Source organism: Lycium barbarum, chromosome 5 (assembly GCF_019175385.1).
Source record: "Lycium barbarum isolate Lr01 chromosome 5, ASM1917538v2, whole genome shotgun sequence".
NCBI lineage: Eukaryota > Viridiplantae > Streptophyta > Magnoliopsida > Solanales > Solanaceae > Lycium > Lycium barbarum.
In genome coordinates this window covers 3,758,672-3,772,709 of record NC_083341.1, presented here as the reverse complement: position 1 = coordinate 3,772,709, position 14,038 = coordinate 3,758,672, and the positions used below count along the sequence as shown (strand labels likewise).

Genomic DNA, 14,038 nt, shown 5'->3' with positions numbered 1-14,038 from the left:
TGTTGAGTTCATTGATTATTCATCAAGATATCTTGATATATCATAACTAGATCTTTAATTTATTGCACAAAGACAAATTCATTATAAGAACTTTTTTCGTATGTTCCTTGAAAATTACTCAATTGTTAGATGATGCACACACATTTTTGGAGAGAGTGCATATATTACTTGATTAGGTTTATATTTCTTCCTTTTCTCAAATAAGAGTAATTGATTTAGTGCGATATGCTAGAATATAGTCAATTTAATATTTGCTTAGATGTATATTGTCATATATTTAAATAAAAACCGATAACAAACTAAAAAACCCGACAAAAACCCAAACAATGAAAAAAAGACTTAATTGACTAGATTTGATTCTGACATTTAAAAAATCTGACTAAAATGATTTGATCATTTTGTAAAGTATAATGGACTCAAACCAACCATAAACTCCCTTACTTCTGATAGTACATGGTTATATTTACCCTTTCCCGTTTAAAATACCATCAAAGAGAGTAAAAGAAAGGACTCTTCGTGTTTGGGGTGCTTTTAACAAGCACCACAAAATACTGAAATTCCAACTTCGCCGGAATTTCTCGCCGGCGGCTAGATCTCGACTATGGCGGAGGAAGATGATGCGTTTCTAAGCTTATCCGATCTAGATTCTGAAGATTCAATCCCTATGTTCTTCGATAAAAATAGTCATATTTGCTACTTAGAGATGATGCTTGAGTTATTACCTTCACCTTATCAATCGCAAGAGATTAATCGTCTTACTCTTGCTTACTTCGTCATTTGCGGTCTCGACATTCTTCGATCTCTCGATCGCGTACGTGGTCCTTTTGTCCCTTTAGATATCAACAATATTTTCACTACTCTCAGAGAATTGAATTATTATTTTTTTGTCTATGTTGAGTAGTTAATACTCTGTTTTTCCCAGATTATGTCCGTATTTTCTTTTTCAATCATCTTTTGAGATGATTTTAATTATAAATTTGTTATATACTGCATCAGTGCTGATTATATTACAGTTTATGATAGTTTAGCATGCTTCAATCGTTCAAATAATCAATTTTCTGAACGTAGAATTAACTACTCAATATAGACAAAAAAAAAAATTATTCATTTGAGCTTTTTGGGTACGCCCTGCCCCAGAAATTCCATAGCACTATGTTCCTAAGGCAATTTATCCAATTTTCGTCATTGCTCTTTCAGTTTTTACCTTTCTCCTTCTTTGAAATATATAAACAAAAATCAGTTCAAATATTAGTTGAGGGTGGGAAGGACTAGTAGATGTGGAGATCGATGATGATGATGATTTCATTTTAAAGATTATCTCGGCTATTGTCATTTTTGTGTTGTTATCTTTTCAAATAATAATTATAATAATTTTTCTATATTATTTGTGATTTATTTGCAGATTTTTAGTGAAAATTTTAGTTTTGCTTATTTTCTTAGTAATAAAATTATAAAATTGAAGATACATGAGACTTACGCCCCGTAGATCCATGGGACTTACGCTCCGTGTCTCGGGGCTCACACCTCGCCCCATACTGCGTAAAGCGCATCGCCTTGCGCCCCCGCCTTTTAAAACATTGCTGATTATATTACTCGTTTTTTAAATTTTAGGATGCTTCATTCGTTTAAGTAATCAAATTTCTGAACTTTGATGTGATATTCATCAATATAAAATCTCAACCAGTGCATTGTTTTTTCCCACCATTAGTAGAGTAAATTGGTTAAATCAATTTTTTCATGAGGGATTGAGGGATAGTGTTTTTTTGTATTTTTTAAATATGTAAATTTTGTTACAGAAGAATTCTTTTCATTGTAGTATACAACAATGAGATGCACTGAGCCTTGTATTATGAATTCTTATTTTTTGGGATGAGGGAGTACTTTTTCATTTTTCTTGTGAAGTATCTATCTTCCACAGCCTTAATATAGTTTTCTCGATTTATTCTGTTATCTAACCCAGATATGATGTTATGTTCGAATGCAGCACTCAAAAATTCCCCTTAATTTTGAGATTGCGTAACAATGAAATAGAATGCGCCATTGTCAAATTTGGAGCTGTTTGAAAACTTGAAAAGCCTAAAAGTACTATAATTATCTAATTGTGAATGTTTAGAAAAGTTGGTTAGCAAAAGTAATCTTTTTGTTGATGCCAGGTTGACAAAGAAGGGGTGATTAAGTGGGTTTTATCACTGCAAGCTCATCCGCTAGACGAAGCTGAACTGAGCAAAGGTATGGTTCAGTTGTTTATGTAAAGTAGTAACTTTGATTAGTCATGCAGTCCTTAAGTTGAAGATGATAGAAATTTATTGGGGATTTCTGGTTTTGTGCAGGACAATTTTATGGGTTCCATGGTTCTAGAAGTTCTCAATTTCGACCAAATGACAATGGGGTATAAGAACATAGTTATTGTTAATTGTTAATTTTGTTGAGGATAAACAAGCCGATCTAGAAAAACTTGTTTATTCCTCTGGATTTACCGATCGTATGGTCTCTACACAGGATGCAATGCCCAATGGCAGTCATTTGGCGAGTACTTACTGCGCGCTATCCGTATTGAAGACTCTTGGCTATGACTTATCTCTACTGGATTCCACATCAATCGTCGAATCAATGAAAAATCTTCAGCAACGTGATGGGAGGTACAGTTTTTACGGCTTTTCTTTCTATGGATTTTAACTCTTTGATCTATGATACATTCTGTATCTAAAATTGCTTGCCGAGCAAAGTTCTCCGTTAAGCTTCAAATACCCTTGTGTCTATACTTCATCGCCTTTGCTTACTCTCGTCGCACATATAGTAGAAGTTAGAATGGTAAATGCAATCTTTACCTAGGCATCAACCCCATTGATTCTCAATTTGGAGATATCATTTTCTTTTATTAAAAATCAGTAACCAGTAACTTTGCTCAGCAAAGCATGTTGAAAATGAAAATTTAAGAGACAAAGGACCATACTATTCACAACTCCTACATCAGGAAAATGGTATACCATATAACCCTTGTCTAACCTTCACATATGACCACTTCTGTTATTATAACATTCACAAAGTGAAGCAGCACATTTCAGCAGGTGGGCGTTGCTTCATGCAGCCTCATATCGATATCATTTCAAAGAAAACTAGCTAGAATTTCAATTTCAAAGATGAAAACAGCTAGAATTACAGAAACAGACAGAACCACCTACTGGTCTACTGCAACTGATGTCTAAACCCCGTTCATTTACATGCAATATACTTTTGTATTCACCAGGTGAAGCTTCATTTCTTTGTATGCTCCAAGCGACTTCTAAAACTGAAGCTCCCTATAACTTGCATCTCAGCGTGTAAAGATCATGTGAATGCTGTTACTCAAGCATGTTTGAGCTTTATTAGTAATATTGATGACAAGATTAACCAGCCAACCTGGTTCATCCTATTCCGAATTTCCGATCACTTTTATAGAGAATCTATATTTGTGAGAGTTCTGCCCTTTATCCCAAGTGCTTTCCTGAAGCTAAAAGTTCGGAGGTGTGGCCTCATGCCTTCATCACGCTCTTTCACCCTTCTTGCTCAAGACAACATTAACTGACCATACTGAATGACTAAATTGTATCTTTCTTTCTTTGTATCCTGCAAGGTCTAGGAAACAGAGTTATCATTTTCTTAGCTCACGACATTAATATTTCTCCAAACCATTGTGTGTAATAGAATTTCTGAATCAGCCCCTTATCTACTATTTACAAGCATGATAAAATCTAATAGAATTTAGACCTACTGGAATGCGCTTGATTTAAATGGTGAACGAATTATACATCTTTGAGAAACAACTATGCGATGTCCAAAAAGGATTGCTTCTATCTTTTATTCAGCATTTCATGCCTCGGATTATGTTGTTTTGTTATTTATGAAGGTCGTTTTTTTTTCGTGCAAACTAATTCAATTATCCTGTAGAATGTGCTGGCAATGACAATTCCACCCAATCCCTCTATGAAAAGAAACAAGAACAAAAAGGGAAAAGAAGGAAGCAAAGAAAAGGACAAAGGCTTACTGATTTAAAAAATAAAAAAAGAAAGCACTGAAAGTACTTAAGCCATGGTATATACACCTTTTTATATGTCAATTATACGTCTCCTTATGTATGGAGACATCAATCAATTGCTGACTGAAAGCTAGGACACACAGATGGTTATATGCATATTATTGATTCTGCCAACACGTCTTGAGAGCTATACCATTAGATGCATCTTTTACATAAAAATATTGATAAGGCTCCAGTACACATGTCCCAACTGTAAAATGTATGTCATTGTTCTTCCACTTCCATTTCCTTATCACAATAAATTGGAAAAGTTTGAAATGCAAAAGAGTGTGCCATAATCTTGACCTCAGAAGATATGAGGTGTGTGTTTATGCCTATTTAGTCTCGTTTTAATTAACTACGACTGCTTTTATTTTTTTTTCATTTTCCAGCTTTATGCCCATTCATAGTGGGGCAGAGACAGACCTCCGCTTTGTATATTGTGCAGGTATGAAGATACTTTGCTATTGAGCTTATTGCACTTAAACACTTTAGAATGAAAATTAATTATTGCTTACCTCCATACCAGCGGCAATCTCTTTTATGTTGGAAAACTGGATTGGCATTGACAAAGAGAAAGCCAAAGAGTACATTATAAACTGTCAGGTATGCAGAGTACGAGCATCCGTTTTCACTAAACTTCTTATTCTGTATTTTTGATATAGTTAGCGCTCAGATGATGTGAACTTAAATAACTTAATCATATCCCATATTTGGCATATACAAAATCATTCCATTAACTAACATTACTATGTTTAGTTTATTGGTTGCAAACAAACCCAGTCAAGTATTAATTTTTGTACAGTCGAGGTGCATGCAAGCTGTCATAGACAACACTGTTATTAGGAGAAAATTTTACTTTTACAGAGAGCATTTGAGCATTCACATCCTTATTTTGAATTTTTAGATTTTATTCAATGTTTGTGCGTTTCTCATTGTACTTTATTACTGCCACCTGAAAAACCTCGCGAAACTTTTCAGGATTAAAGGTCTTAGAAATGTTTAAGTATTATAAATGATGCCCTTATGATAAATAATTCTCTCATTCCTGAGATTTTTAATGAAAATCAATGTTATAGATGCATCACTTTAATTTTCAAATTGCTAGAGTTTTCTTTTGGTATGATTCTTGGTAATGCTTCTCATCTCAAACACTATTGTCTGGTTCATGCAGTCATACGATGGTGGCTTTGGTTTAACTCCTGGTTCAGAATCACATGGTGAATGAATACTCCCTCTGATGCATCTACTTAGATTCCTAGTTTTTGCCATTCATGCAATTAATGTCATACTCTTTAGAAGTCTCATATAAGGATCTTCTAGGTATAAGATTTTCATTACTAGAAACTGTTTCTTTCTTCTTCTTTTTTGCTTGGTGGAGGGTGGGGGGTGGGGTGGGGAGACAAATAAACTGTTGCAAGTCTATTTGAGAAAAATTAAAAAGGGTGATAGAATTAAAAGGAGGCAAGCACTTAAATGGCTTCTTTCATTTATGCGGATGATATGCGATCTGCTTCCTCATCTTCCTTCTTGGACTCCGGAAACATCGCCCAATCCAGCTGGACAAAAGGGAAAAAAGAAAAAAAAAGGGAAACAGATAAGCTCATCTTTGAATGTTTCCTTCTGTGGGCAGCCTGTCAATTGGATCATTTATTTTGCATATCTTGAACTGCTTATCCTTCATATCACTTTTATGATCTTTTCCTTTTTTTTTTTTTAAAACGTGGGTTGAAAGTTTAAAGTTATAAAAGTGAAAGATGGTTTGTTTTCCTATTTTTAGACTTGCTTTTGTTGCAAATCAATCTATTATCCTAACCCTGACAATAGTTGTAGTTATCGGATGTATAGAATGGCTATTGTGTTGTCTCTGATTTGAGCCACGGGGTTTTTGTGTGTTTTGGGGGGGGGGGGGGGGGGGATAGAAAAAATAAAAAGACATTCTGCTGGGCTCCAAATGAATCTACCTGTCATTTTATTTTTGTTTGTTTGTCGACAGAAAGCTGAAAGTAAAATATGCTAGCAATAGCATACTCTTAAATCATCTTTTAGTTTTCTTGAAATGGTATTATGATAGTGCTCATAGAGGGTGATTGTTTAGTATAACAGGTGGTGCCACTTTTTGTGCGGTTGCATCTCTCAGATTGATGGGATTTATTGAAGATGATATATTGTCGAAGAATGTATCCTCTTGCTTTATAAACGTCCCCTTGCTTCTAGACTGGAGCCTACAGGTAAATTTTCATTGAGTACTGTGTGAACATGTTCTTAAATTCCTCTGCTAAATATGCTTTTCAGTATTCCTCCAAAGAATAAACGTAATGGTTTTAAGATAGTGAATAATTGGTCAGATACAACCTGAAAAGAAAATGTAATGTAGAACAAAATAAGGAAACAGGAGCACCTACTTCTTTGGGAAAAAAGGAAAAACATCCAGCTGGGATAACTATTTTTACCAATTCAATCCTTAAATCCGGTCCTTTGACTGAGAAATGGGTCACTTGATCTACTGTCTTGCATTTGGTGTGACTCAATCATTCCTTCTTGCAGAGACAGGCAGCTTCTGATGGTGGTTTCCAAGGTAGACTAAACAAAGCTACTGACACTTGTTACGCTTTCTGGTGAGCTCGAATTGCTTTATCTTCAATAGATATCAATTTTGTAATCTTCTGGCCTGATAAGTTGACACCCTTGATTAGGGTTGGAGGAGTTTTAAAGATCTTAGGAGCTCACAAGTTCATCAACTATGAAGGTTTACGTAAATTTCTTTTCACCTGTCAATCCCAGGTGTTATGGCTTCTCCTCTTTCTTTTCTCTCATCTATGACTCAATGAACGTTTCCACTGGCTTTTTTTGTTTCGGCTGCTAACGTTCGAACATGTTTTGTTTTTTGGTTCTACAGTATGGTGGTTTTGGTAAAACTCCGGGTCAGCTACCAGATCTTTATCACGCCTACTATGGATATTGTGCATTTAGTATGTTAGAGGAACCTGGCCTCGGATCAATCTGCACTGAACTGGGTATACCAAATGGTGTCCACCCAGGACTTTGATCCAATTGTCATTTGGACCTGTGCAGCTAGTACTACGAATCTCGCCTCACTCGCATGATACAAGGGTTTTCAAGGCCCAGGTACAATTAAGTTGCACTCTTAGTTGCCTGGAGATAGAAGTTGGACAATATTATGAAACTATAGCATATTTGATTCAAGATATTTTTTTGGCATAGATGACAACTTTATTTTGACCTAGCTATGTTCATTATTTTTGAAAGGGATCTCGCCTAATTATTGTAGCATTGCATTTTTGACATTCTGCTCCGAGATTTTAATGATACTTGTGGCTTTGTCATAAATAATCACTTATCCTGGGTGTTTAATAAAGGATTTGATTGCCTCAGCCCTCGGGGCTTTGGTCTTGTGGTAAAAGGGTAAGTACTTATCCGCGCTTGGTATTTACACCAAACTATGTAAATTTACTATAGTTAAAGTGGTATAATGAGGTGAGAATGCATGTTAATAAACCATAGTTAATTGTTAAAAGTTTGCACAAACACGTCATGCATCTATTGACTCGGTGCAAACATCTGGTGTGTGTACGTTTTTTATCGTTAGCCATGGTTGTTTGCTATGGGGTCGCGAGACAGTTTTTATACTTTTTTACTTTTATAGTAATCCCTCCAATAAAAGTTTCTTTCCCATTTATTTAAAACCAGGAATCTGCAATATGCGTTAAATTCCAATCACCAAAATGAGACTAGCATGCATTGTGGTTTAAAACTAAGATCAGCAAGAAGTCTTTGGGGAATATTTTCCTGCAAGGATGCTCGTTAGGTTATTTAACTTTTATAGTCACTTTGACTACTTAATAACAACAATTTTTATACTTCAATTTCAAACAAATTAATGCCGGCTATGAATCCTCAATAATCATGTTTCTCCATTTAAAATTCATGTCAAGCCAATATCGTATAAAATAAAAGTACTAGAAACTTTTTATATGGTTTCTTTTAGCAATTATCATGAAGGTGTAAAAAGAGCTGGAAATTACACCGGCAGTCATGTCTCTAGTTGGTTTATCTTTCTAAACCGGGAGGCCCCTTTTTTTTTGTTTTTTTTGTTTTTGATGATGTAAGTGTCTGGGTATCTTGTGCACACTTTGACTAATTTACTTGGTATTTGTTACCTCCTACTGGTAAAGACATCGAATAACTCCGCCCCTGAAAGCTTAGGCAAATGAAAAGAAATCACTAAACTTGAGATCTCATTGTTTCCCTCACCCACCGTCCTCCTCCACTTCGTTGACCACTAAATCACACCCTTGGGTTCAAAAATTTTCTTCCAAGATTTGGAGGTCTTTGGGGAAATTTATCTTTTATTTTTTATTTTCATCCGATGTCCTGTACCCATTTAGACTAATTCAATTTATGATCGTGTAGAAATCATTAAGGCGAAAAGCACTAGGACCTTTTCATATCCAAGGCCCAAATGGCAGACCTTTCATTAAGAGTAGAGTGCTCGTATTCATTCTACCACGATCTTTGGTAGCAGAGGCAGAGTCAGGATTCAAAGCTAGTGGGTTCGGGGTTCTAATTCTTTAAAGTTACTGGGTTCTTAATTAATAATTTGTACATATTTAACAAAAAAATTAATATAAATATATGATTCGGATAAAAGCTACAGGGTTTGGTCGAACCCACACCGGAAGGGCTAGCTCCGCCCCTGTTTGGCGGTGTAAACTTTTTCCCCAACCCTTTGTTACTCGAGATCTATTACTTTTATCTTAGAATTTTTTATGGTCAGTACTCAGTTGACCATTTATTTCATTTTCTTTTGATACTATATAATATATTTTCAATCTAGAAAAAGTAAAAGAGGCTCGTATGTAAAGGCAAATGGAGCAAATGATTCTTTAAGGTGATATTTACCTTTCGGCCTGCAACACGAGATATAATCACGGGCAAGTCACAAGTGTACATGTTTGTTCTTTACTGAAAACGCCAATTTTCATCACACACACTCCACAAATTTATTTATACCTCTCCTGCTTTTGTCATTATTTTTTGTTGGTACCTTTTCTTTGGTCCAACTTTATATAATCACTAAGAAGGGAACTTAAAGAAACGACAATTCCAAATTTTGATACACATGAATCCATGGAGAGGAGTGATGAAAAGAGTCGAGGCATTCGACGATCGGGAAAAGCAAAATGAAATCAGAATTTGGTCGAAAAAGAAGAAAGTCGTCAATATCATGACCAATCACCATCAGTAAAAAAAAGAATTCAAGCATTTGAAATATGTCGGGATTATTGAAAAAGATATAACATTCCTAAACATAGTAATATTTTTTTATCGTTAGCTATAAATATTGTGCTTGAGCTTGGAAAATAAAGGATCTTTTGATAGAGAGTATTTACTCCTAAGTAAGATTATTCAACGCAAGTAGACTTTAGAAAACCGAGTATCAGAGGAAAAAAAGTTTTCCCATCATAATCACCTAGGAACTTCCCGAATTTAAAGTAGATAAATGCTTGTTTAGCATCGAGTAGTGATGTAATAATACTTGAAATTTTTTTAAGTTTGATCGGAGGTTTCGAGTTTGACTTCTGCAACAAAGAAGTCCTCTAGGTACTTTAGCACACAGTGAACTTATTGATTCAAATTCAAATTATTCGATCCTGAATATCGGATATTCAAAGAAAAAAAAAAAGCACTCCCATTTTAAAGATTTTTTACTAGTGGGCAAAATTCTAAAAAGTTAAAAGGAAGGCTTTTGGTGATCTCTTTGTCTGGGTAAAAGGGACTGCTTTGTGGTGGGTCAATCAATTTTCAAATGAAAATGTTACATGTGTTAAAGAAAAGAAATTAGTGAAAGATCATTATGATTCAAGAGCATGCATAAAAAGATGGGAAGATCATGACTTGTAAATGAGGCTTCATTCTCTTTGCTGATACTTCCATAACTCCATATTATGGTGCCTTTACAAAGATAAGTTCTTATAAGAATTTTAAGCTAATATATAGCAATAATCCGGTTCACGTCTAAATATATAATATTTAGTAAATATCTTAATATATATAAAAGATCTGATTAAAATTTATTGAGTTCTAATAAATTCATATATTGTACTCTGAATTTGTCTATGCCTTAGACTTATGTTGTTCGGATTTTTCAAAAATATTACCGCATTCATATTGGATACATTAGAAATGCATTACTTTAAAAGAATCTAACAAATTTTCAAAGAATCTGAAAATGTGACTTTAGACTAGACAATATCTAAAAGAGTGGAATAATATTTTGTTTTCAACTTCTTTTGTCTCAGTTTGTGTTGTCATTATCCACTTGAATGATTACAGGTGTATTTAGACAGAAATTAAATAGAAACAAACCAACCTCCTCCTCCATCCCCCACCCCAAATAACCACTTGCTTCAGACACACAGTGGAATCTAGTCATCACTTGCAGTGTGGCAGTCTGCAAAGAATGTTGTTCCCCCTTAGAAAATTTCAGAAAACATTGCACTATGAGTCTATAGACTTTGGTCATTAACTTCACAACTGATCTTTGCTTGAATTCTTTAAAAATATTGTCATATCAGTATATACTCTTAAATATACTATTTTGGAGAATTTGACACATGTTGAACTATATTTTTAATGAATCCGAATAATATAGCCTTCAACTTACTTCAAGTATGATCACAAAACTTTATTCGCTATAATCGTTAAGTGAAAGAACTACTTATTCTTTACCACATTAAAGTAGTTGAACTATGCATGAATCGGTCAGAAAATACAGATGATCGGGAGGTCTACTTTCCGGCATCAGGTTATGACTTGCCATTCGTCACGTTATCGCTTTGCCACTCTATAAATTTCATGTCAGCCAAAAAAAAAAAAAAAAGAAACTAAACTAAGAAGTTCCAATAATATTGCACTATGACTTGGCTTTTAGTCATTAACTTCACCTCCAAAATCACCAAGTCAAAATGATGCAAGCAAAATAAGCTCTAAAACCATACACTAATCAAACAAAGAAAAATGAGTCATTTTTAAATACAATCAAATGGATGGTTGGGGTGGGGATGAAACAAAATTTACTCTTGTTGGTTCACCTGTTGGATTGGCAACTTCATTATTGGAGGTGAAGAAGCTAAAGGGAGTACTTGTGAAGAGCTTGAGTGTTGTACGTGATGCTGATCAGGTTGTACCTCTCTGTTCTTAGGGAAAATCAGTGTGATAAATGGACCACTATTTTCCTCATCTTTACACAACTTTGAACTTGAAGAAACTTCAAGATTTTGATTAACTTGAAATGACACATCATGATCATCATTCTTGATGATTTTTTCCTCCACAAATCTTCTACAAAATTTGTCCTCAGCATCCCTCAAGAATTGAAAAGTTGGTGGAGGTGAATTAGACCTTATAAACTTGTTGAACTCAGCATCACTTGCTGATTCAAGAAAAGGGTTATTGAAATTGAAACTATTTTTTTGCATAACAATAGGACTTAAAGGAGGTGTAAAACAAGAAGGTGAAGAAAGTGGAGTTAAAAAAGGAGTTTCAATATTTAGACACAAATCACTCAAACTTCTAGTTCTTGATCCTTTTCTACTCTTATTTTCACTTTTGGATTTTCCATCTTCACTCTCCAAATCTTCTTTTGTTTCCTCTTTGATAGGAAACAAAAATCTTGGTGGTCCACAAAGTCCCATAAATTCATTATCCATTGCTTCATCTCCAAAGGGTTTGAACCAAAAATCAGTATTTGAATCCACATTAGATTGAACTTGAACTTGAAGTTGAGTTGGTTCATGTACTAGTTGTGTATCAGATGAACAAATTTCTTGGGATTTTAAGGCATTGGGATTCAAAGAAGTTCTTGATTTCCCACAAAACATATAGCAAAACTCTCTTACTTTACCATCTTCAAGATTTGTTTTAACAATCCTATTTTTCCACCATAACAAGTAGTATAGCTCAGCAACAAGAGCTAATAAAAGACAACCAAATACTATACTTAGAGCAAGTCCAACAGTGCTCAAAGATTTCATCTTTACATCTATTTGAACCAAAATCAAGAAACTAAGACTGATAAAAATCCAATCTTTCACCTCAAATTGACAAATAAAAATCCAATATTTCACCTCAAAATTGCCTCAGGTTCTTGAATAGCATCTTCCAAAATTACTAGAAATGGATACTTTGAGTGGCAGCCTAAAGAAGAAGAGAACAATAGTTCAGAGGGAAGAACAAGATAGAGTTAGCAAGTTGTCTTTAATCTTTATTTGGAGTTGAAACTGTAGAGAAAGCATATACTACTAAAAAATTCAAACCAACTATAAAGAAAATGACTAAAAGTAAGAAAAAGATCTTGCCTTTTTGCTGATAATCAACTTGCTAAATGATGATACTATATAGAGAAACAGCTTTGGTATTACTAAAACACCCATGGACAAAAAAGGAAAGAAAAAAAAAACTCCAATAGAATCTAAGTGAGCAGATGTGGACACTCTTTTAACTCTTTTAACTTTAGTTTTTAATTAGAGAACTAAATAAATCTGATTTTGGGGGTTTATTTAAAACGTTTTTATGTGAAGGTAACACTTAACTAAAGAACAGTACATGTCAGTCACTGTTACAATGAGGGGCCTTTTTTATAACTATGCTGTTAGAGATTTATATGTCAACAGAAAATTGAGAGAACTTCTAATACATATTTTCAGTTGCGCTTGTGTTTTAATCTTGTTAATACGTTTATTTCGGTCCTATATCTTCTAAGAGTCTTTTATTTCTATTAAAGTTTTATATACCAATAGAAAATGTATTGGTTTGAGATGCGCTTAAAGGAAACAATATTGTCAGTGTGATTCACATAGTCAATCCCAATTTGGTTAGAATTGAGTCATAGTTGTTGTTGATAACAGTCTAAACTAATTTGTGTGAATCAAAATTACTTTATCGATTACTTGCTATTTTTTATCAGCACATGTATCGAGTAATTTTTTCACCAAAATTTAAGTGGATAATATTTTTTTTTTATCTAATATTGTTTTTCAGAATGAGGAGCTTTGCTGATACCACTAGTTGGAGACAGAGTGAGGATTGGAGACAGAGTTGGGGGGAAAAGTAGGTAAAAACCATTGTCTAGTTTTTTTTTTGTTGGTACATTTGAATAAATTGTCTAAGTTATACTTTATAATAGTAAGGTCACATCTCTCTAGAGATGTTCACATGGGATCACTTAGAAAAGTGCCCTGTCTTTCATCAATGGTCTCTCTCTTCCCCTTTCCTTTTGCTACTTTCTTTACCCTTTCCTTTTCTGATTTTTTTACCCATTCCTTTTCCTTATCCTTTTTTTTTTTTTTGGGTGTTGAGATCTGTTTTGAAATTCGTCTAATTCGAATTTGCATCGAGAAATTCCAGTTTAAGGATAAATTGTTTTCTATCGAAGGCAACTTCATTTTCAGTTTGAACCCGAGAGTTAGTTAAAAATAAAGAAATATTTACTATTTCGCTATAATCGGTCTTTTCCTTATCCTATTGCCACCCTTTTAGTGGGAGTAGTTATCCTAGCTCATTTGCGTAGTGTTTGAAAAAATAATGGGGGTAAGTTATAGGTAAGCATGCAAGGATTTCTGACAAATGTTCAACTTGTATTGCAAAAAACACACACTAGTATATACTTGAAAGCTAAAAAATGGGATAGAAAAGGATCGTAAGAGTGAAGTAGGGTACAAGGTTCTCTTTACTGGGCTCTACCTGAAAGAGGATTTATAGAATGGATAGGTCTGAATATGTGAGGATTGCTTTATCACATGAAAAGAAGAGTATTTAGCGATGGATAAAATTTTCCGCTAAACTACTAGTTAGCGCGCTATGGAATGCCATTCATCTCCAACTTTACCTCAGACGTAGCTTTCTAGTGTTCTTTTATTAAGCCCGCCTCGAAAAAAGTACAGTACTCGATCCTATTACATG

General features: G+C 34.2%; 2 protein-coding genes across 2 annotated transcripts; one reads left to right on the top strand and one right to left on the bottom strand.

Moving 5' to 3' along the window:
- Positions 1-402: 402 nt before the first annotated feature.
- LOC132640191 (geranylgeranyl transferase type-1 subunit beta) lies at positions 403-7,415 on the top strand. The gene is made up of 11 exons (XM_060356673.1): positions 403-811; positions 2,154-2,229; positions 2,331-2,389; positions 2,500-2,639; positions 4,447-4,502; positions 4,584-4,660; positions 5,229-5,274; positions 6,161-6,285; positions 6,602-6,672; positions 6,751-6,838; positions 6,954-7,415. The coding sequence occupies exons 1-11, from the start codon at positions 602-604 to the stop codon at positions 7,101-7,103; spliced, it is 1,098 nt and encodes a 365-aa protein (XP_060212656.1). The 5' UTR covers positions 403-601; the 3' UTR covers positions 7,104-7,415.
- Positions 7,416-10,963: 3,548 nt separating this feature from the next.
- On the bottom strand, positions 10,964-12,493 carry LOC132640190 (uncharacterized). Its single transcript, XM_060356672.1, has one exon. It carries the CDS (start codon positions 12,109-12,111, stop codon positions 11,152-11,154), a length of 960 nt encoding a protein of 319 aa, XP_060212655.1. The 5' UTR covers positions 12,112-12,493; the 3' UTR covers positions 10,964-11,151.
- Between the last annotated feature and the right edge of the window lie 1,545 nt (positions 12,494-14,038).